The sequence below is a fragment of the Aulonocara stuartgranti genome (assembly GCF_965226115.1).
Source record: "Aulonocara stuartgranti genome assembly, chromosome: 1".
Taxonomy (NCBI): Eukaryota; Metazoa; Chordata; class Actinopteri; order Cichliformes; family Cichlidae; genus Aulonocara; species Aulonocara stuartgranti.
This window is the reverse complement of record NC_138939.1, coordinates 17,419,446-17,440,078: the sequence shown is the minus strand read 5'-3', so window position 1 is coordinate 17,440,078 and position 20,633 is coordinate 17,419,446. Positions and strand designations below refer to the sequence as shown.

At 39.4% G+C, this 20,633-nt stretch overlaps 2 protein-coding genes across 3 annotated transcripts; one reads left to right on the top strand and one right to left on the bottom strand.

The window, feature by feature from the left end:
• Nucleotides 1-11,782: 11,782 nt before the first annotated feature.
• On the bottom strand, nucleotides 11,783-16,882 carry LOC309711537 (protein phosphatase 1 regulatory subunit 3E). The gene has a single exon (XM_082541918.1). It carries the CDS (start codon nucleotides 16,252-16,254, stop codon nucleotides 15,331-15,333), a length of 924 nt encoding a protein of 307 aa, XP_082398044.1. The 5' UTR covers nucleotides 16,255-16,882; the 3' UTR covers nucleotides 11,783-15,330.
• A 119-nt stretch (nucleotides 16,883-17,001) lies between these two features.
• Nucleotides 17,002-20,593, top strand: cUnh16orf46 (chromosome Un C16orf46 homolog). Of its 2 annotated transcripts, XM_082541909.1 has the most exons (4): nucleotides 17,002-17,143; nucleotides 17,220-17,246; nucleotides 17,335-17,562; nucleotides 19,004-20,593. In XM_082541909.1, the coding sequence occupies exons 3-4, from the start codon at nucleotides 17,368-17,370 to the stop codon at nucleotides 19,748-19,750; spliced, it is 942 nt and encodes a 313-aa protein (XP_082398035.1). In that variant the 5' UTR covers nucleotides 17,002-17,143; nucleotides 17,220-17,246; nucleotides 17,335-17,367; the 3' UTR covers nucleotides 19,751-20,593. The 2 variants fall into 2 exon arrangements, with proteins under 2 accessions (XP_082398035.1, XP_082398034.1); XM_082541908.1 differs by lacking the exon at nucleotides 17,220-17,246 and having other exon boundaries at nucleotides 17,004-17,143.
• Nucleotides 20,594-20,633: the final 40 nt, after the last annotated feature.

Genomic DNA, 20,633 nt, shown 5'->3' with positions numbered 1-20,633 from the left:
TAAAAGGATCTTTGTATACCTCTGCACACTCTTGCTGTGCAAGTGAATAGGTGGGGAAGTACCTGTTTACACACTCAGTAACCCAATCACTGTGTCACACAGGCACCGAAGGGCCAAAAGGTCTGTATGCCCCTCACTCGGCAAGAAGTTAACTTGAGAGAATTCCCTTTGAGATCACGGAGCAGATAAATGACACTCTCACGTAAGAAGGTCAGCATGTGACCGGACAAAAGCAACTTCCCACATTCACTATATTGAATTACTTTTGGAGTGAGAGCTGGCAATGCACATCTGACTTCACCAGCAAGTAAAGATAAGTTGCAGACAGAGTTTAAGAGGGTTTGCCTCTGTTAGCTTACTCATAGAGCATTTCAGAGTGGGAATAAAGGTCTGTTCACTGACTCGTTCCACATGGGTGCCTGTGGTTTGGGCTGTCGTGACCACAGTGCCTGGGTGCAGGCATATGTCTGTGTGTGTGTGTGTGTGTGTGTGTGTGTGTGTGTGTGTGTGTGTGTGTGTGTGTGTGTGTGTGTGTGTGTGTTATCTAACCATTCCTCAAACCTTCAATCAACATGGAGAACCAAAGATCATGGAAACCAAAAGCTGAATGATATCATTTTACAAGACCTGACAGCACTTCTATGAGCAAACCTGGGGTGCTGAGAATTAGTCAGAGACAGAGCTGACTAATTTCTTTGCATTCCTTGCGTGGGTGTACCTGGACCACTGGAACTCTGAACCTGTTGAGCCAGGAGGAAAAAATGAACTTTTAAATTATTTATTTGTCCAGCAATTGTGACTGTTTCTTTTATAAAATTTTTTTATCAGGGTTTTAAGTAACAGGCAAAAAAATAATACATGCTCAATCCACTGTGCAAACAAGGTGTGGAACAGCATCTTAAAGGGGTTATGTTAAAAACGGCATTTTAAACCACTCTTTTCAGGTTGTTATTAACAAATGAGCACGCTCATAACTGAACCAAGATTTTAGTTTCCCCTTAAACAAAAATACACAAAAGGGAAGAGAAGTACAGAAAGTTCAGGCACAATTTGTGTGTAGAAACACAGCTTTTGTCATGTTTAGGGAAGTGCCGCCCGTTGGATTTGCTAACAGACAAGTGAAATCGGCATTTTTTGAGCTATATTCCAGTGACCATTATTGGTCTGGGTGTCATTTTTAGACTGTTTTAAGAGTGTAAATTCCGCTAAATAAAAGACTTAAAGATCTTAAAATCAGTTCATATATATATAAATAAACATTTTGGAGATCTGTACATTACTTCTATTGGTAATAGCGAGTAAAGCGTGGGCATAAACTAGTACTAATGGATATGTAATAATTTTCAGGGAATCTTGCAACTCATTTTTGTCTTTATCTAACTTTGCTAACACAAAATAATTCAATCAACAGAACATTTATTTAATGACGGCCATGAAAAATCGATGCCCCTTATTTTTCAGTCTCCCACTGGAGACAACATCAAGAAACAAACAAAACAGAAAAACTGTCTAGCCTGCGTCTAGCACATTACAGCTCTTCTCTCGCAGTTTGTGCGTCTCTAACTCACTGTCAGGTTGGCTGATCTGTTGCTGGCCTGCAGACTGGCAGGGCTATTGTTTTAATTTCCCTTCCATTAAGCACAGCCCTGAGAGAAAATAGAGGAAAAGTAGGAGAGGAGACTGGAGGGGAGGGGTAGGCAACCATCTTGGGAGGATCTGTTGCTACTAGACAGCGTGTTTATCATAACAGCTGCTGTCCACAGGGGAAACTTGGCAGGCAACATCAAAGGCTCATTCATAGCCCACCTCTACCATCTGACACACATACACAGCCATGCGTGCAGGCACTTACGCGCACACACTCGCATGCTATCCTGCCATCCATTGTACACAACATACTGAAAGAAAACAAATAAATAAATCCACTAATAAAAAAGTTGAATTCTCAGGTTAAAGGAAGTTATGTTCCAGCGCTGATTACCTAAGCTGTTAGCTCTCGGCAGTGAGGTCTGTTTTTACGATTGTTCTGGTTTTCGTGTAAATGAATTAAAGTTCCATTTGAGTGGCGCCCCTTGTATATGCCAACACATTCTTCAGATCGAGAGCTGAGCTGGCCTCGCTTCAACACATCTCTCTCACAGACTCCCTTTAATAGGCAGCAGCCCCTAGAATCCCTCCGCAAAACACAGAGAGAGCGAGAGAAAGGGGGAGGGAGGAGGGAGGGAGCCAATAAGAGCATTTTTATGCATCACTTTTACCAGACTCCTCAAAGGCTCACAGGCTGAGGTTACAGTTTATATCCTTGTTAAGTCTCCCACTGCTCTGGAAAAGCTCAATCCTGCCACTCTGCTGCCATCGTGAGACCAAAAGCACTAACTACAAAAATTGCAGTGGACACGTTTCTTTTTTCTTCATATATATATATACACCTTTCAAATCACATTTAATATTAGCCAAACAATTGCTCTGGCTTTGAATATCGAAATAAAGTCATGTTAGTATATGAAATGTATTGTAGCTCCTATTATAAGTATGGAAGTTAACTTCTGCGTGTGACCAGATATGGAAAGCTGGTTACCAAAACATTATAATTTAAACATTATTATGAATAAAATCACTTTTACAAAATACAAGTAAAAATTTAAATTTAAAATTATTTGTCAGATAAAGTGGAAACTGAAACATTGGATAAATGGATAAACAGGCATACAGTGCCAAACAAATAAGTTAGACCACCACCCACAGCTGCTCTAAATTACTGGTAATTACCAAAATAATTCAAAAGAATTGTAATGGTTGATCCACTAGTCCGTGCATGCTCTTTCTTAAAAATGATATTTTATGACAGTTTTGAATAGTTTTCTTGACAAGTGGACTAATACATTTGTAAAGCACCGTATGTTGACATACACAGGTATATTTCCTATATTAACTGTTGTGCACAACCTGTGTAATATGTGATGATTGAAAGTTTTAAGATTGGGCAGTTATTCACATAACTCAGATGACTGGACATGTTTACAGGCATTAGTCACAAACCTTTTATTGAATTTTGTGATTGCAGATACAGTATAGATGACATTTTGACTTATGACAGAAGAGAATGGTGCAGATGTTACTTACATATATATATATATATATATATATATATATATATATATATATATATATATATAGATATATATATACATATATATATATATATATATATATATATATATATATATATATATATATATATATCTTACTGCTTGCTAAAACCATAGATTTTTGAATAATCTAGATTTATATTTATGTACAAAGGATATAGTGACAGAAAAAAACAAGCATGTGCAGTTTCCATCATTTTTTAGCCCATTAGAGTAACAGTCATTTCCTAGAGACCTATGATACACATAACTATAACCACTGCCACAGAATACTTCAACCAACCATGTAAAAAATTTATTGCATGTCATTACAATATAAACAATGAAACCACAGACGCAAATATTGTGCTTTTCTTATCTAAATGTTAATGAGTATGCAGTTACCCACATCCAGCAGATCATTGCCCTTGTGTCGTAAGCTTTTATATATGGAGAGAGAGAAAATACAAAAAAATCAATTTACCCTAATAGTAGTATTACTGCAAGTAAATGCACCCTTTTATGATAAGGTACAGCTGTCTGTATGGGTTATGGTGTCAAATGTTAAATCACAAAATTATTCTATGACTTCTTTTACGTTCTTTGATGAATGAATTCATGATTAATTAAAATCTGAGGTGATTTGAGCTTCTGAGTAGGATGCCTCTTACCAGGTGAGGTGTTTGCGGCATGCTGAAACATCTCATCTCACCTCCTTGTAGGCCATGTGGTAGGCCTAGGACAGGCTGGATAGTATGTCTTTAACTGGGATAGTAATACCTTGGTGGCCTGTCAGAAGAGCAGGAAGAGGTAGAGGGAAGTCTGGATGGATGGATGGATTGATGGATGGCCAATTGGTGACCAGTGAATCTGAACAGCTACCTCCTGTTGGTGTCAGCTCTGTACCAATACTATAGACTGTATAAAAGAAAGTAATATGAAAGTGTGCTAAACCAGCATTCATGGTGGCCACCAATGATCCTCTGACTTGAAAGACTTCCCCGATGAGTTTATAGGCTCAGTCGCTCATTTCAGCTCATTTCAGCTCATTTCATATAAAATATTAAGTCCAATTTTCAAATTTCTTTATTCTATGTTTCAGAAAAGGTGATTATCCAGGGTATTCCCACGCGCTAATGATGAATTATTAACCATATGCATGCAATTGCAAGTCATCTTCCCCTTTCATTCGGCACATTTGATTTCAAAACACCTAGATGGTGATGGTAAAAAAGTTTATCTCAAGTCTTCAAAACAGGATTTCAAAAAAATAATGGGTGTTGTCACAGTAGCTGTGACCATATTTTATACTGTCTATGGCAGATACTAAGTCAAACCCACCAGGGTTTTTACATGTATCCATGTATACATGCAAATATATCACATCTCTAAATCGCCTTCATAAAGACCTTTGAGAATTGTTTCCCAAACCAGCACACACAAACACACACATGACACACCTTGTTAGTCTATCAGGATCTATGTGTGCATTTTTATCATCGAGGTGAAATGTGCTTCTGGAGAATCCCACTGCAGTGGGAATTAAAACAAATGCATCTTTCAGCTGAATCACATAATGAAAACTATACAGTTATCTTCTGCTCCTGTCACAAGAGGTTTCACCTCTGGTTTAGAGTGTAATAATCTAATAAGGTCACAATGGCTTTTGTGTTTGAGTCTATTATTGTCTGCTTTGAATGAAGGACATGCATTTTTATTTTAAGCCTACAGCAATTAATGGCTTGCTCTGTGGGATTTTCTGTGTCATAAGGGATGTAGCATTGTTCATTTGCCTGCCTGCCTGACTGTCTTTCTATCTGTCTGCAGTATGTTGTGCTGTTATACCCTCTTCTTCTGGATCCCTCCCTTATGCCCCTGAGGTTATCCAGCTGAAACAACACAGAGCAGGGGATACTTAAGAGCCCTGCTCTATCCTCTCTCACATGGCACCGCCAAAACCCTAAACCCTCCCCTCATCTCCTGCCAAAACCTCTTCCTCGTGGCACAAAATGTCAGCTGCATTTGACAGCTGCCGCAGTGAATTAGCTGCGAACGTCATTGTTTAAATCAGTATTTGTACTCTACAGGGAAAAGGGACAGCAACACACCTGTTAACACACGTATGAATGTTTTTCATCAGAGTGGGATCTCGTCTTTGATGAGGTAGCAAGTCACCATGGTAACTATGGAGTCTTTGGAGGGGTGAAAGCAAAAGACAGAGGGGTGTATATGAAGTGACAGATAAATAAATAACAGAGCACCATTGCGCTGAGGGGCACACTTCAGCATGTTGGTATGGCTATGTTAATTAGAAAATCTCAGCATGCTTCTCTGATGAGAAGAGCTGTATTAGTCGAAACACAGCTATGACAGCCTGAATGCGATCAGGCTTCACACTTTGTGGTGATAATGGTCAGGCTCAGACAACGCACATGCACACAGACAGTCACAATAACATGAAAATAGCACAGGGAAAAAAAACAGATGGTGTGGAGTGGAGTGTGAGAGGGGGAAAGAATACAGTCGTTCAGACAGATGGAGGCACTGATGCTGTTTCTGATGAATGGGCTCCAGAGACCCAGAGACAGGGACAGTCACCTGAGCTGCCAGCAGCTTCATATTCTGGGCTTTGTTCTCTTTAATCTTCTAACCTGTAGCTCACCTGAAAAGACTGGCAGGGAGGATTTACACCAAACACAAAAAGATCTGACAGTGTGTAAGACTAGCAGGTTGTGCTGTGGTTTTTTGCAATAGCCACAGCATTGTTAGACCATTAATACTCATAAGTCATTTAAGTCATCAATACTGAAGCCTTTAGAAGGAAGCAGATTATGATCTGCATCAAAAAACACTGCATGGGTAAGTATCATGTATTCCTAAACTGAATGACCCTGAAGACCCTGAGACACTAATTACGAACGCATTTGTTTTAACACTTTTGCACTGCAGATGGCAGCAGAGGATGTTTATCAGTCCTCAGAAAAAGTCACCATATGCAGTATCAGTGCACACATGCAGAAGAGCATGTTTTGGTTCACCACACAGGAATATTTTCTTCTACACGTGTGCACGTGCTTCTAAAAAAAATCATCTTTCACATGTACAAGCAGGCTTATAATGTAATAATTCTATTTTCATCAACTGTATTATTCTACAGTGTTTACATGATGCATTAAAATGAACTTCAGTGTCAAATGCAGTAAATGCAAGAAATGCATTTAAAGGTGCAGAAACAGGTAGAAGTGATACAAAGATTAAACTAGCAACGTGGTTAAACTACAATGATACTAAACTTACACCCACACTTCACGTATAAGTGAGTGGAGCGAGCGTTTGTATCAGTAGTAAATGCTAAGGATCAGAGGCAAAAGAAGACTACAGCACATCCAGTCACACATTTGCACCATGTGACCTGCCAGTGCCTGTAGACTCAAAGAGACATAAGAGAGAGCTTTGGGATGGAAGCCAGACACACAGAGAGGTGTAAGAGAGTGCACCAACATAATTATTTCATGAGACCTGTTGTATGTGTACTGCACCCAAAGGCAACAGGGCTAGCCACTAGGGTGAAAATGATATGATTCAGGTTACCATAGGAATGGACATACAGAGAAAGGGCAACCTAAATATAAGCACAGTAATGAGCTATGTATGCATGCACAAACTCACTGTATTTTCCTGTTCGCGCATGGCTGCTCCTTCATGCTTAATAAATCTCAACTCTGAAGGACCCATCTGCATGAAGAGATGCCCGCAAACAAGCCAACAAATATTTGTACGGACAGCAGTCACGTTTTGCTGAATCACTCACACGCCCAGTCCTGCTTCTAATAAGCAGACTGGGTTTCTATTTGGAAATTAGGGTGGGGGTGGCAGTCAGTGACATCATTCCCCGTGACAAAGTGCCTGTGGCATCTCTACAAGGTTGGCATTGGTGAGGAGGGAGAGATGATGGGCTGCTAAAGTCACCCCACTGGGCATGTACAGCAACACACAGCTAAACTCAGGCTGACGTCTTTGGCTCCTGTTACAAACACACCGGAGGCACACAATAGGCATCTTTTTTTTCTTTTCTTTTTTTAGCTCTGTTGAGCATTGTTAAGGGTGACCTTCTCCATATGTTTCTAAGTATATTCAATCTTTCTTTCTACCCAGTTCACTTGAATTCAGAAAGAGTAACATGTTCTATGCTTTTACGGCAAATTAAATGGTTTTACTGTCTCAGCATCTCCTGGATGCCTGCCAAATCAGCTTGACTAGCAAGTTCATTCAAGACTGTTTCACTCAAATCTTGTTCCTTCATTCATGACGCATCTCACTCAGCCCAATGGCTCAACTCTGTTCATTTATTCTTCAGATCGGTTCTGTCAGCCTATAATCAATATCGCCCCCCCTACATTTCCCTTACTCAAGCTAGCCTGCCAAAGGCAATCATCTGACCACCATGAGCCTAATTGGATTTGTGTGTATTGGTCTAGTCTTTTTTATGGTTTAGCCTCTTAATTATAGGGGATCACTACTGTTTGGTGTGGCAGTCTGATCTCAACCCCAATCCGGCACCTTTGGGAGAAATTGGAATACCAGGCCTTATCCATAACTAATGACTAATGCTCTGGTGATATATAGAAAAAATAACAAAAGAACAACATGCAGCTGGCTTTTAAAATCCTATAGCAAGTCACAGAGGACATTCATATTAAATAGGATTGGAAGAGATGTTCAGCAACATCCTCATGTGACCAGTAAACATCTGTAACACCTGACAGTGTATTTTTATTGCAGTGTCCACATACTTATAGAATAGAAGAATAGAATAGCCTTTTACTGTGATTGTACATGTACAACAAAATTGTGGGACTAAATAGAGATAAATGCACTGTTTTTTAATCAATACTTGATAGGGAATACAATGGATTGGCATTTATTTAGTACTATATGTGGTACTTTTCAAGTGCTACAAGGCATTTTCACTTTTTTATATATTTGTACTTTATTCTATTCACCAGCTGCATAGAATAAAGTACTGTGCATACAACTGCATATGACCAACTGACCCTTGACATTTGGAAGGTGGAAAGAATCTACAATCCATGGTGGAAACCCACACAGGCGCAAGGAAGCTATACAAATTTCACAAAGAAATACCTCTTGTTGAATAAATAATATTTTCAGTGTTATATAACACAGTAGTAATGTATGTATGTTATTGCTATTATGGCAAGTGCACAATGACTCAGTGTCATTCAGCTTCAAATCCTCCATAGATCACTGCAAACTTGAATTCGTTGCCAGCAACGGCTGAAGAGAAAATGCTTCCTGTGTCCTTAATAAGAAATGATAGGAAGACACTTTAAAAGTGCCTGTGGCAGACCTGTCAGTTGAAAAATTGATGGTGTCCCAGTCATTATCTCCTCTCAACACATGGCTCTTCAATGCAGCAGCGCTGGTACTTCAAAGTATACTTTTACATAAGGGCCAAGCAAGTGGTTGTTTCCACCTGCTTGTTAGTGTGGTGCACTCTGTTTACTTGTATAAGGTCAGATGTGCTCCTAAGAAGGAGGAAGTATTTTGGATCTGTGGATTATTTATGAGTGTTCCTTTGGCCCACAGTTCTCCCCTGGTGCCAGTGCAAGAAATTTACTCTGTCTGCAGTAGTCTGAATACTCATTGCACTATTTAAATACAGAGCCCAGAAAGACAGCGAAGAAGGTAAAAATGAAGAAACACAGTAAAGGAGCAGGAGAGAGCGAAAACAAAAGATCAAGATTACCCCATACGTGAACAAATGTGTGGTATGAGAAGAACTGTATATGCAAAAACATTACATTAGTGTAGTGATGCATAAAAATAATAATAATAACAGTATGCAGTGAAAGGAAAACAAAGGAGAATAAAATATTTTATTGATGGAGGGAATAATGCGCTACCTTTTGTTTTATTCAGAGTAATATTCCTCGGAGCAACAACTCCAGCTACACTCATAAGAGAAAAAATGTTGGTTTTATTATTTAAGGCGTAGCAGCCAGCCAAAGGTTTGGAGGAAACCAGCAGGACATGAAACAGCCATTGAGAGGGCTGGCTAAACAGCTTTTTGAAGTCACTTTGAGCACACATATAATTCATTTCAGTTTACAGTGTCAGACATTTCATATTACATTTACATAACAGCTTTTGCAGCAAAGTCAATCCATACATCTCTTAAAATTTAAACATCTGACACAACCTGCAGGCATTTGGAGTGGCAACATCAAAACACGAAGTAACATGTAAACTTAACTTTTAATCTATAGTAGCTTCATTTAGCAGGGAAAGCCAGCCATAACAACTACAGTGCAAGTAGTTGATCTCTACTTATTGTTGTTATCCAGCTCATTTATTTGCAAGCTAGTTGAGGAATATTTTATCCTGTAAGGCCAGCTTATCACCTTAATTTCAAAATGATATTGAATCGTACAACCAGCCCATTTTTCCTGCATCACCACATTACATTTTTCCTAGAACCTTTGTGGTCCAACCACAACCACACTAAACCAATCAGGACAGATTAAACAACCTCAGACCAATTAAAAAAGATTGTCATCTACCAAAGGAGATAAGTAGTGTGTATGTGACATACTTCTCACACCTCAATTGTACCAGCTATAGGGAGGGTGGAAAACCATTGTCTCCACAGGGGTGAGCTCCAATCCTACTTAGCAAGAGTGAAATCTAGTGCACACTTGTGTGTGTGCTGTCTATGTACATATATATATATATATATATATATATATATATATATATATATATATATATATATATATGTGTGTGTGTGTGTGTGTGTGTGTGTGTGTGTGTGTGTGTGTGTGTGTGTGTGTGTGCATTTTATCTGCAAAATGTTTTGACCTGGCAGATGTGCTTGAAAAAAAAATACAGAGATAGGAGACAGAAGAATAAATATATGAATATCACTTTACAGAAAAGAAGAGATTTAATATAGCAAATTCTCTACAGCAAACTCAACATGCACTCATAAACAAATTAAGCAAATAAACTACGAAAACTGGCAACATAAAAAACCCCATAAATCCAAAACAGTGTTACTAGGCAAAAGAGACAAGAAATGTCAGGAAAATAAAGTAGGCAGGAGATTTCAAAACAACATAATGAATTTTCCACAGATTTTTCCAAGGCTCATTTTTCAAATTAATTATTCAGGTTCAGGGATCACTAAGACACGTTTATGGCTACACTGCAGCCTTGGCTGCTGCTGAGTCATCAGAGCATTTCTCTGAATTCCTAACATAAATTATTTAAACTGGACCCGGGAAACCACTTTGTGAGCATTGGTGAACTCTGTTATTAGAGCCAAAGGACAAACTTTGGAACAGGTGAAAGCTGCACAGGTGGAATAAAAGCAGAACTGGGCCCGTGGTTACAGTCTAAAATAATCCAAAAGGCCTTAGGGAGAATGTTATCAGAAGCTCATCAGAACGTCATCACAGGAATGCAGCCATTATAGAAGCAGCACTTTGTACACAGCATGAAGACCAGAACTGATTACCACTGCCTGGTAATTACACAGATCCACGCATGCTGGTGTTATTGTTTGTTTGTTTTTTCCTGCATTTTACTGTCTTCACATTCATGCCAAAAGAAATCTGTTATTACATGACTGATGACATATGATGTATCTAATGTATCTTTCAAGGAGTTAAATAAAATGCAGACAAGATAAATGTGCCGCGCTGCAATCACATCAAACGGTGAATGCGTTAATTTCCCAGTTCACCGCTTACTGCTTCTGGATATCTGAATCTCATTTCATCTGCACTCTTATTTCCCACCTATTGGAGCAAGCTGCTGAGTATGCCTATTAACAGAATTAAATTGGAGTCTCACAGCAGGTTTTCACTGACTGGCCATATGGATTCCCACTGATTGGTGGCTGAAAGTATTACTCTGATAAGCAGAACACTTCCAAAATGTCAGGAAGCCTTCAGCACTTCTTTAAGTAAGCAAAGTTTGGCTCAACTTCCTTTGACTGTTGGCCAACGCAGATCAGTCATCACTAGGAGATTAACACAAAGATTAAGCAGGATCTTGTTCTTAATCTGACACCAATCTCCCAAAACAAAGCTCATGTGTAGTATGTCTATACATAGTCACACACAAAGGTTTAACTTAGCCCTCTTGACCTTTTGTATTAGTGCTAAAATAAATACACCAGCTCTCTGATTTTACTGTCCTATGGTAGTATGATTATTTAAAATAAATAACATTGAAACAGGATTAAGGTGGGATGATTTTATTATCAGTTTATAAAGCATTTCTTCAGGTCTGGCTGTACCTTTTCCTGCTTCGAGCTGCAACCCCCTCCCTGTCGTAAACAGAATAAGGGTAGGGTGTCAGCAGCAATCAATTCAGAGGACATGTCCTCAGCCTGGTATGCAATGGCGATGGCTGCAGCCCGCTGCAGTGTGCTCCTTTATGAATGGGGAGCAACAGCAACTCCTTGAAAATTAGATGTTCAGTCGACCGACAAAACGGACACTTTGGGATTGCACACATGCACACCTCTGCAGCTGCCCTAACACTGACGGCACAGTACTCTAAATCGCAGATATCAGAGATCATGCCGGGTGGATGTGAGCTACAGGAACTCGCAGAACACTTGGTTTCCATCGAAAATGCCTTTATTAACCTTAAACAAAATGAGTTACATTAAAACCCGAACGTGAAATGAAGGTATGTTTCAGCTACACATGCGCACATGGTTACGTTCCATTGCAGAAAATACCTCGGGGTGTAGATGTTACAGCAAAAACTGGTTGCACAGGAATTACAGAAATCAAAAATATCACTGACAAGACAGCAGATCAAGGAAGAAATGTTGTAAAATGGTCATCGACAGAGGTGAGTTAGGCTTTCGATGGTGAGCAAAAGCAAAAATACGACAAACGATGGCAAACATTTTGTTCGGTAACTATTGACAAGAAAAGCTTTACAACATCACATTTCCTTCCTCTTGCTGGATTAGACTGCACTCTCTTAGTCAACTACAATCATAAGTCGCTCATATTAAAAGTTATCAAACACTAAAATATCTCATGTCGCCTCCTTCTTCACCGTCAGAGTTGACATATTTTATAGTCACTTACACTCTCCAGCTTAAACTTCTCTTACACATCTCTAAGTGAACTCATAGCTTAGTAAGATGAGAGTACACCTATATTTGTGTACACAGTGTCCAATATAGTCCTTATTTTCACGTTTTGTTTTTCTTTTACATTTTGATGCATATATTCGGGATGATCTTTAACATTTCGGGAGAAAATATCAATTTGTGACATTCCTAATTCTAACAATAGCATTTACTCAAATGTTCCTGGAGAAAAAATTGTTTGCTTTAACAGGTTTTTTTTTTAAAACACATTATTTTGATAAAACTTTACAGCACCAAAGGACAACAAGCCTGTACCATTCTAATTCATCAAGTCTGCCTTTAAAATGATTCAAAGTACACACAACATAGCAGGAAGACATTCAATATGAAACATTAACACATTTACATACATACTTATATATCAGTGAGTTATGAATTGATTATGGTGAAAATCTAAGACCACAGACCCATCTTCTTTGTAGTAGAGATGCACCAATAGCAACAGCAGTGTTGGAGATGCCAGAATAAAAATAGCATCCAGATTTGTCGTCTACAAATGACATTTTTATATTGCAAAACTAGTTCGACAGTTGCATTAACAGGGCTGTGGGATCGCCACAGTTTTCACAGTTTTTGCGACGCGAAACCAACAGGTTCAAATGTAATAGATAACAGACAAGACAATTATATTCACACAGTCTCTTGTGTCAAGCAACCCCAACACTTTATTGCTATCTAGTAAGCAAATACCGCCACATATGAGCCAAACATTAAATTCAAAAATCACAGTCTATGTTGGCAGTGATCAGTTGGCTATTGATGCATCTCTCTAAGCCCACATCAGTCACCTCAGCCTGGATAATTAATGCTTTCTGGTATTGCATTGCATGGATGCTGGAACAAAGTTTACACAGACCAAAGCAGACAATATGCAAATACCCACTGGTGTAACAGCATAATACACTAAATTCTGCTATGACAGGACATTAGATATTCACAATGTATTTAAATAAACCAATGAGAGAAATTCAGCTCTGTACGTGCTAAAGTTAAGTTGCATGATTGGAACTATCATCGCTCATCTCATCAAAACTGATCTAATATGATCAAGTAGAGCACCGTAGCCCTGACATAAATTATGTCATCTTTGGAGACAAACAATACTGATGGATTCACAGTGGAAGTGCTCCAAAAACTAAGTGGTTATAGGAATAGTCTCTGTCAACATCCAGGCGCGATGGCCTCATTAAACGGAGAGCTTCCCTCTGAGGCCATGATGATGTAAACAAAGGCCAAAGTGATGTTCAGATTACAGTCTGAGCACTGGAATTAAAAGCAACATGTCTGTTGTTCCTCTAGCAGCTAAAGGCTAAACTTTACACATGCTCGCTTTGATATTATTGTACAGATTTTTAAAAGCGCGGTGGATATTGGCATTTAACTAAAATGATTTGAACAACAGACAAGCTTCGTCAGCCACAGTGAAGGCGAGAGAGTTTGGAAGGCTGCTCGCCTCTGATCTAAGTAAAAAGACCTTAGATGTGAGACACACGTTTGTCCAGAAATGACAATAACATTTATAAAGGTGTACTGTATGATGAAAGCGAGCAGACAGTTTGCAATTTGAGAACGAAAGACAGTCAATCCGTTCACATAAAGTATAAGAAGTGTGAGGAGCAGCACTATTCTTGCACAGATGACTATCGTGTACATTTAAAGCAGCTAAAGATATTTAAACACAGCCACCTGTGTGATAGCTACTTGGACTATAGACAGACCTGCTCTGTGAAAAATATAGTTAAGCAGTGTTGTCAAGAATCTTAGATATTTTTGTTTCAAGGCTGTACATGTACAATAAGACGCTTTTCTTTAAATATATTAGTTAAAAAATAATTGTTGTGAAAATAAGATCTGTTCTTTAGCAGTCAACCTGAAGAAGAGAAGAAACAAAAAAGGTCCACAGGTAATCAGAGGTAAACTTAACCTTTCAAACAGCTACTTCAGACATTTTCCTTGTGATAAAAGCTATGCTGGAGGATTTCATTCAGATAAAACAAGAAATTATTGTAAAGAATAAAGAATAGGAGTCCTGAAAAACCTGTTCTTTATAGTTATATTTATAAAGAATTCTTAAATTCCATATATATATATATATATATATATATATATACAGAGAGAGAGAGATATATTTAACATTACTTCATTGTCTTTGAACTTTGTCAAACCAGCTTATTCTTCATAATTTAAATATGCAAAACGTAAAATAATTTATGTTGAATAGGCTACAAATGTATTGCTAAGAGGCAGATTTTTGTATGGTTAAGTATGATGTCCCTGGATTGTTTTACATTGTAAATTTAATGACGTTAAACATCTAATGCATTTAACTCCATTCAAGCCCAATGAAGATAATACTGTACAACACAAATCAACAACTCCCTACATCATGGCTTAGAATAAGGCATTTAAATGGCGTGATAGTAGGAAATAATAAGTTGAATATCTAAATTAAATAACCACCTTATATCTCCATCTTTTAGGGGGGGCGGGGGGGATAAGACATGTTTACCCCAGTCTGCAGGTGATGACCAGGGGCGTATGCTACCATCAGCTAAAATGCTTTCTTTTTGCTTTTGAGTCGATGTTTGCACACATGCAAACTGACAGTTACAGCATCTTGAAATGAGTAGTGATGCCTGAAATTGGCATTACCCGGCACGTTCTCCGTGGCGCGTGTTTTTATATTACATAACGAGAACATGCCCTCCCAAAGGGCACCAAGCTGTACAGAGCCCTGACATCAAGGCAACATATCGAACAGCATCCCACACCGGGAAGCCTATCAGGCTTAAACAGCAGGCCATTTCAACCCCCGGTGCGTCGCCACCACAGGGTCACTGTTTGAAATATCGTGGTAAAATATTTTCTCTGTCACGGAATGTATACAGCTGACAATGACGGAATAATAATAATTTGAATCTTTTGTTTTACAGGCTTATAAGGTACCCGGGGATAAATTGCGCTCAAATGGCGCAAGCGTGTCACTGCATACGTCAAAGCTCAGATAAAATGAATCCATCCGTTTTCCCATTCCCGAGGTGGAGACATCTTGAACCGGTGACGACGGACTTTGTAGTTGTTGCCGTTATTATTGTCCCAAAACTCTTGCCCGCCGACACAGTACTTAATTGCAAATTGCAATGTTCCTCCGTTGTCTGGGTATGTGGGCATAACTATCTTGAAACAGAACTTGTCGGTGTCACCGTCGCTCGAGTTAGGAACATAGGACGCCAAACTGTCCATAAAGGTTATCCAGTTGTTTAGGGAATAGCGCAAAGAGACGCTCTTTTCGAAAGCCAGATTCAACACGCGCACGAAGCCGGAGAGGCTGAATTCGTCTGCCTCCACGGTCTCCAACAGGACATTTACCTCCCTAACTTTCTGCTCGAAGCCGGGTAATGTGCCTGGGTTGGTGAACTGCAATTCCATGAACACAGACTGCGCAGGAGCCCGGGGGAATTTTGTTTCCAAGTGATGAAGGTGAAGGGGTCCCTTGGGTAATTTTGCCATTATGCGCTCAGGCACCTCGGGAACATCTGTGTCGTCGAAATGCTTCACTGAAATGAGCTCCAGGCCCAGGGAGTCCGCGAAGCGGACTTTTTTCGTAATGGTTGGGCTTCTGCTGCGGGCGATCTCTAACTTTGCTCTCTCTGTAGGTGTAGGCAAAGACGTGCACCTCCGACGCAGATTAGGGCTCTGTGGGGGCTTCAGGGAAATCTCCCTGCCCCTTGGCCTCTCATTCACCACTGCGCTCTCGATAGGCTCACAAGTGGCGTTCACCATGTCAAAATCCTCCCCATCTTCAAGCCTCGGATTTGCCGCTGCAAGACTCCCGAATAGTCCAGCTATGCAGCTGTAGTTCCTCGGCAGGCAGTTCTTTGGGGGGAGCATGACCGCGACAGGGTGCGCAGACTCCGCTTCCATAAAACGTTGGAGTCCCTGAACTGCAGAGCCGGAGTAGTCGTTATGGAGAAAAACCGGCGATGCAAGAGATGGAGCCGTCAGGTGTTAGTGTGCAACTCGAGGATAGGTGCTCTGCCTGCGTCAGAAGCTGACACTCTGCAGCCTTGGACCAATAAACCAAAGTGTTGTTGCTTTCCGCAATTAGCGCGACTCTCCTCTTGCAGATGCTTCTTTAAAAAACTAAAAACCAAAAATCCATCATAAAATAAATATGGAGAGCTGTTTGCTCAAAAAACAACAACAACAAAAAAACCAAATTCCTTCCTCTTCACATCAAATATCTCCTCGTTTCCACTTGAATGTGGGGAAATTCATGCGTGTTCTCTCACAGCTGATCTCTTCCCGGGGCAGAGGTTGACGTCTCATCTACATTTACGTGCAGAGATGCGCGTTTAACTGACCAAAATGGTTTCCTTCTTCACAAGTTTTCAGCTGGTTTACTTCCCCGTTTGAACGCTGTGACATTGAAAACAAACCGCATGAAATAAATAATTTAGGTGCATCAAAAACAGTTATGTGCTTTTGTCTTCAGTCTGGTACATCCAGATATTGTGTGCATAACTAGATTATCAAGCGTTCCCGTGTAAAAAAAAAGAAGCTATTGTGTTGATTTTTTTATACTTAATACAGATATAGGACAGTAATGTGTCGGTAGTAGAATGCAGCAGGAGCGCAGGAACCCCTCCCCCTTTCTCTTGACGGTACGGGCTTTTAAGTGTCACCATGACGACGGCGTTGCAGTTGGTCTCTAAAGGCATTCACCGTTTCTTCCGCTTTTGTCCTACAAAACTCTCAATCGGGAAATAAAAAAGTCGCCACCACGACAGATAGCACACAGCAGAAGTTGTTTGTGAGTAGCAACAAATATTATTCATGTATTTCTTAATTTCCTCGTTTAATAATGCAGTTTGCTTTATTTTGGTAAGCAAAATCAGCGGTAGGTTTCTCCTCAGGTAAGTTGATCATATTTACACTAAAAGTGCTACTCAAGATGCATTTTTAAGTAATTAAGGGAATTCTGTTTTCTATGACCCTTTCGAGATCTCACCATGAGTCAAAGGACCTAACTACATCATGACCTCGCAAGAAAGGGATCGTACAGCTGTGGACAGAGCAGACGGGGAGCTGTCAGCACCGGAGAACGCAGCTGGCGAGCACGAAATAGCAGAAAGGAGACTTGTTGAAAGCCTTTTAGATACCAGCGAGGAGAACTTCTTGAATGAGAAGGAGCTAAATGAGTTCCATTGTTACTCTGGTTGGGAGGATGCTGTAAGTGATCCAATATCCTGTTACTGTACCTCTCTTAATTTGTTACCTATATGTAGTTGCAATTTTGTTTTTAAGTAAGTGTCTTCTATGTCACAGTTTGGACTCAGTGATAAATTGAACAAGTATTTAGGCGCCTTCCCTAATTCTTATTTTTTTTTTTGTGTTTTTTTACACTTATGTGTTTCAGATAATCAAATTGTAATATTAGTCAATGATAACCCTAGTAAATAGAAAATGCAATTTTTAAACAATTATTAATTCATTAAGGGAAAAGGGCTATCCATTTCTATCTGCTCCAATCTATCAAAGTCATCTATCTATGAAATCTATCAAAGCCAGTCTGGAAAGAGTTGCAAAATCATTTCTAAGGCTTTGGGAGTGCAGTGAAAGACAGTGAGAGCCAGTTTCCATAAATGGAGAAAACTTGGAACAGTACTGAATCTTCCCACTAGTGACGGACTACCAAATTTACTTCCACAGCCCGTCGATGACTCATGTAGAAGGTCATAAAAGAACTCAGAACAACATCTAAAGAACTGCAGGCCTCACTTGCCAAGGTTAAGATCAGAGTTCATGATTCAACAACAACAAAGAGAGTGGGGGAAAAAAGACATCCATGAGAGAGGTCCAAGTAGAAAATCACTCCTGAACAAAAAGAATATAAAGGCTCTCCTCAAATTTGCCAGAAAACATGCCAATGATTCCCAGAAGTTTTGGGAAAATATTTTGTAGAGTGGAAAGTTCGCATTCCATTACATCTGATGTAAATCTAACACAGAGTTTTATAAAAAGAACATCATATTAGCAGTTAAACATGGTGGTGGTAATGTGACGATCTGGGTACGACGAGCTGAAACACACCAGCAAGTCCCCCTCAGAATGTTTTAAAAAAACAAAAACAAAATGAAGGTTTCATAGTGGCCTAGTGAGTCTTAAATGAGATTGGGATATGTTGACATGACCATTGATCCCTGAAAACGTTTCAGTGTGGCTGAATTAAAACAATTCTGTAAATACGACTGGATCAAAATTCCTTCACAGCGATGTGAAAGACTCATTTCCTGATGCCAAGGGTGGCACAGTCAGTTAATAGGTTTAGGAGTCAATTACTTTTTCACATAGAGTGAGGGTGATTTGGATACCTATTTTTCTTTAAAAAAAATCATCACTTAACAATTAATGACCCTTTCTGATATTAGTATTGATTATCTGAAGCATCTAAGTATGACAAATATGCAAAATGCAAAAAATATGGTCACATTTTATAATGATGGACAGAATCGGACTAAATCTTCATTCACGTATTATTAATCACATCTGTGCTTTTACTGCTTTCCTTCTATTTGCATGTTTCTTACTTGGTTCAATAAGTATTTTTACTTTGTGATTTTTAGCTTTAAACATATCCGAACTTAACAAAAAAAACTTGGTTTTGCAACAGGTTTGTGGTTGGGCCAGAGTTGTTCCCCTGAGCTGCATACTTTTGACTTCAAACACATACAAGAAACCAGAGCATAAGGAGGCTGACAATGGAACTCCTTCATCTGATGACCCAGTGCCTTCTAATGGAGACAGCTCAGCCAGCATTACAGAGCAGCACTGTGAGTCTCATGCAGGCCTGGATAATTTTAAGAAGTTTGTGTCAGTAAATCAGCACACAGGATCTTGGAGTCAAACTGCTATGGCAGCTCAACAGACAGATGCTGCAGAATGTCCTTTCCTTAAAGCCATGCAGAGAAATCCGACACATCTCTTACTGGAAGAAAAGATATACGAGAGAGGGATGGATAAAGAGACACTTTCTCAGCTTCACCATCTGTCTTCAAAATATTCTGTGCCAGAGAACAAGCCTGCTAAGCCTTGGAAACATAGTCATCGTCCCAATAACAGAGTGGTTCCCATTAAAAACTTCACATTTCTACCACCTATTAACCCACCTCACCTGATTGCCAAGGCCAGTGGTCATCTCTGTAGAGACAAGAAGACTCCAGAGAAACAAACCTCAGAGAAAAACGGTTTCCTTTTAGACAAGCAGCGTGGAACAAGGGGAACTAGAGTGGACACTGCTAGTAATTCAGATATTTCCACTTTCTCTGCAGCGCTGACCTCCAAGTACCAGACATTTTGGCAAAACCCACACAATGTTTTGATACCAAGAGGTATTAAATACAATGTCTTCCAAACCTGACTCAATGCACTGAGGACTAAAGTCTCTCACAAATGCACCCGAGCTGCCTCTTCTCTGCCTCACTTCACTTTTAAGCTGAACGAGGCATGTGAAATAAAAATCTGTCACTTGAATATTTAAGTATGCAGTAAAGGCAACATCTTTCATTATAAAGGGCATCCTGTCTGTCAGCCTCACTCATCACATACCATTAAAATACAGTTAGCTGGAAGAAGAAATTCGGCCTGGCATAATAGTGGCACTGGTGGTCGCTAATATTTTTGAATTTAAGCAGACTACAACTTGGTCAGAACTTTAACATTGCACCGCAGCTTGTTTCTCATAATATAAACTGTGGCCAAACTACTGCATCTGCTTAATACAGTTTACCTTTTATATTAGTAAACAAGGGATTGGTAATGGTTATGGATTATGGGTGGAGCCAAGGTTCTTTCTGAAAATGCCAAGGGTCATGTTGGTTTCCAGGGTCAACATGACTCATGACCTGTTTTCAGTCAGTTGTTATAATACTGTTTAAGCTGTGGCAATTTTGTTACCTTATTACATTTATCTGTATTGCTCTAATTCTTTTCCCTACCTACACAGATGTAAAATAAATGCACAGGCCTGGATTTAGTAGGTTTATACTGGGCAGGTTGTAACTGCATCAGAAGAAGAAAAAAGGTACAATATTATAAAGGTTTTTTGTTTTAGAAAAAACTAATGGTGCAAAATTTGTTTCGCACAACCAAATCTTAAGAGACGATGACATAATGTGTGCAATTGTAATACTGAACTCAAGATCACATGAATAAAACATGTATGACCCACTTATAACCTTTTTAAAAAAAACAAAAAAACAAAACAAATATTGATCATGTTTGTCCATCTTTCAGCAACTACT

What these genes read in the sequence shown, in the direction of transcription:
- LOC309711537 (XM_082541918.1), bottom strand. Translation starts at nt 16,254, where the DNA reads ATGGAAGCGGAGTCTGCGCACCCTGTCGCGGTCATGCTCCCCCCAAAG.
- cUnh16orf46 (XM_082541909.1), top strand. Translation starts at nt 17,368, where the DNA reads ATGACCTCGCAAGAAAGGGATCGTACAGCTGTGGACAGAGCAGACGGG. An exon ending in ACTCTGGTTGGGAGGATGCT is followed by an intron (nt 17,563 to 19,003) that starts GTAAGTGATCCA and finishes GTTTTGCAACAG; the next exon opens with GTTTGTGGTTGGGCCAGAGT.